Source organism: Vollenhovia emeryi, unplaced genomic scaffold, assembly GCF_000949405.1.
Source record: "Vollenhovia emeryi isolate VEMERY1.0 unplaced genomic scaffold, V.emery_V1.0 DF941488.1, whole genome shotgun sequence".
In the NCBI taxonomy this organism is placed as follows: domain Eukaryota; kingdom Metazoa; phylum Arthropoda; class Insecta; order Hymenoptera; family Formicidae; genus Vollenhovia; species Vollenhovia emeryi.
In genome coordinates, this window is record NW_011964878.1 from 1,794 (window position 1) to 5,136 (window position 3,343).

Genomic DNA, 3,343 nt, shown 5'->3' on the forward strand with positions numbered 1-3,343 from the left:
TTATACAGGGTGTCAGATTCGATATGGACAATCCCAAAGATTATAGTAGATTGGGTTAAACTGAGAAGAAAAGTTATATAAAATTTTACAAAATCGTAATTATTATCGGCCGAATTCAGAAAAATGTCTGAGCCAATAAATGCACGGAGGAGCGGAAGGCCGGACTCGGCAGCATGCAAAATGGTGTGTTTGTTGACATCTCTCAAAAAACGATAGCGAACGCGTTCGCCCGCTCACCGCTCCCCGCTCCCCGCTCGCCGCCGTCTCTCATCGATCGATGCGTGACTCCACCTCTCGCTATCGATTTTTCAGAGATGTCAACAAACACACCATTTTGCATGCTGCCGAGTCCGGCCTTATTGGCTCAGACGTTTTTCTGAATTCGGCCGATAATAATTACGATTTTGTAAAATTTTATATAACTTTTCTTCTCAATTTAACCCAATCTACTATAATCTTTGGGATTGTCCATATCGAATCTGACACCCTGTATATAACCAGTATATGTATACGTACACGAAAGAAAGAAACTATTGCTGAACATATAGCTGTTACCATCATAAGTAGATACGATGGTCCCATGCTTACTTTTAATAAGTCCGAAAACCTATTAGAATAAAAGTTTTTCGTCATTATTCGCCATCATTAAATTACAGAAAACTACAATTCTATTTTCAAGCTCTTGCTAATACTATATTCGTGTAAAAGATATAATAGGAATTAGTGACATACTAACTTAAGCGCTCTTCTGTGAATGTCCACTGCGGCATTTAGCCTATCATGGAATATAGTATAGCTTTTAGCTATGGATATTTGTGAAACATCTATGCTTAACATACGTTCCATACGATAACTACAAAATTCTGTATGTTATGAAATAGATATACGGGGTGTCTAACACAAGAGGACCCCTACGAAAAATGGTGGTAGATTGGGTCAAGCTAAGATGAAAAGTCATGTACCATTTTACAAAATTCGCAATAGTTATCAAATAATTTATTGAAACTTTTAAGCGAATGAGCGCGTAGAGAGCGGTAGGCCAGGCTCAGAAGGCATGCGAGGGGCGGGCGCTAGCGGTAAGCACTAGATTCTCCTAAAGTATGTCTTAGTAGGCGTTCCGGGGGAGACCCGTTTATAGGGGAGGACGGTCCAAGGAGAGGGGTTTTTAGCCAGTACTCCCGCTTAACGGGAAAATCTAAGGCATAACTATCCAGGACGGCTTGATGGTACGCATAAAACGTTTTTCCCTGCTCTCGGAGAAAAAAAAAGCGGTAAGCACTAGATAGAGACCCTCTATTAGATCCCATAGCGTCTGACCATAAGGAAGCACGCTGTGATTGGTCCGCCATTTTTCGTCAGTTTGCGTCAGTTTTATAAAACGGTTGTACGCATTACGTTCTATCGCTCTCTACGTGTTTATTCGCTCAGACGTTTCAATAAATTATTTGATAACTATTGCAAATTTTGTAAAATGGTACATGACTTTTTTTCTTAGCCTGACTCAATCTACCACCATTTTTCGTAGGGGTTCTCTTGTGTCAGACACCTTGTATAATACAATATAATAATGACACTAATTAAAAACTTTATTAATTAAGTTAATAAAGTTAAATATTAAAACTATATATATAGCATACAGTTAGAGAATACATTATTTTAATAAGTATTTATATATCAATATTATATAATACAATATATAAATGTGTGTATATAAATAAATTCAGCAATAATAAATATGAGTCAAATATACATTCGAGGGTGTCTCATATTATTTATAATACTTCTTACTTTTCTATTATTTATAACTTTCTTTCTTGCTCTATTTCTTCTCACTATTTTATTTGACTGTGTGATTTATTTGACTATGTGATTATTCATAAATTTATATAAAGTAAATTTATATAAATTGATATAAAATGAGAAAAACGCAACGCGCAAGAGTAGAAGTAATAAATGATAAGGAGAAGAGAATAAACAATTCCAGGACCTTATACAGGGTGAGTCATATCATTTTTTACAACGCTCGTGAGGCGGTAGAACAGATCGAGATGAACAGGAAAGTCCTGTACCATTGTGAAATTTTCCTCAATAGTTAATGAGTAATTAAATATTAAAAATCGTCGTCTGAGCCCGACCCACCGCCCAATGCGAGCGCGTGGCCAGATGTGACCGCCCGGCGATCGATATTGCCAGGCGTGGTGCGGCGAGACGCGGGAACGGCGTCGTAAGCTCGCGGTCAACGGGGCGCTGACTCCCCCCTCCTGGCAATATCGATTGCCGGGCGGTTACATCTCTCCACGCGCTCGCATTGGACGGTGAGCCAGGCTAAGATGACGATTTTTAATAATTAATAACTTGTTAACTATTGCGAAAATGTTTTGGCGAAAATTGCAAAATGGTACAGGACTTTTCTATTCATCTCGATTCGTTCTACCGCCTCACAAGCGTTGTAAAAAATGATATGACTCACCCTGTATATTGTATAAGACATAAAATTTAATAAATACTATAAATAAGAAAATACAGATTAACATTAACAGATTAATCTTACTTGAATAAAAAAAAGTAATTAATTGCTTAGAATTCTTTTATGGATATGCATAGAATATTCTCTTCATAAAAAAACAATACTGAATTATTAAATTTGTAACTTAAAAGAAATGAAAGCAGAGATAAAGAAAATTTTTTAATGAGAATTGTATCTTGCTTACGATGTACCTAGCAATTTTAAACATTCCGAAAGCATGTATTGCGTTTACTAATGAAAATGATTCAGCAGCTATTCCAGTAGTTCCAACAAGGAGTATCCCAATAACATCATGTATTATTAAGATATGAAAATATTTTTGGTGGTCGATAAAATTTTTCGCCTGATGGAGAAGTATACGTGGACGAGATTCATTTAAAGGCATTACAAAATCAAGTAAATCCGGAATATATTGCACCATAGTGAAACCAATAATTCCAAAATAGACGCATGCTAAAATTAACAAAAATTTACAAATTTATTTAGTTACGGAAAATAACTGTTGTCTCATGTGCAATATCTAAATTATTTGTTATAATCAAGTGCACTAATTATAAAAATTATAAAAATACTTGTTTTTAGAACTAACATGTACAATAGATTATATTTTATACAAGTAAAAGAATCTTTTTAGTTGTTGGTAATATTTATGGTAAATATGCATAAAAGGTCACACCTCACCGATGTCCTCGGCACTTAGATATGTTGTAGGGGAGAGTTTTCTGAGTAATTCCCCGCAAAAATCAAGTGGGGGACGGCATTGGTTTAGGAGATATAACAAATTGAAATCTAAAAAGGTAAAACTTTGGAAACACG

At 35.6% G+C, this 3,343-nt stretch overlaps 1 protein-coding gene across 2 annotated transcripts in view; it reads right to left on the bottom strand.

The window, feature by feature from the left end:
- The window catches only part of LOC105570959 (odorant receptor 22c-like), a 4,270-nt gene extending 1,296 nt beyond the window's left edge, over positions 1-2,974 (bottom strand). For both annotated transcript variants that reach the window (XR_001009612.1, XM_012028419.1), the window contains exons 1-3: positions 2,719-2,974; positions 737-853; positions 517-607 (exon numbers count right to left, since the gene is read on the bottom strand). Coding sequence is in view for 1 of the 2 variants with exons in the window: in XM_012028419.1 (XP_011883809.1) it covers positions 517-607; positions 737-853; positions 2,719-2,948 (438 nt within the window). In the remaining variant the exon portion in view is untranslated. The remainder of the gene's footprint in view (positions 1-516; positions 608-736; positions 854-2,718) is intronic.
- Positions 2,975-3,343: the final 369 nt, after the last annotated feature.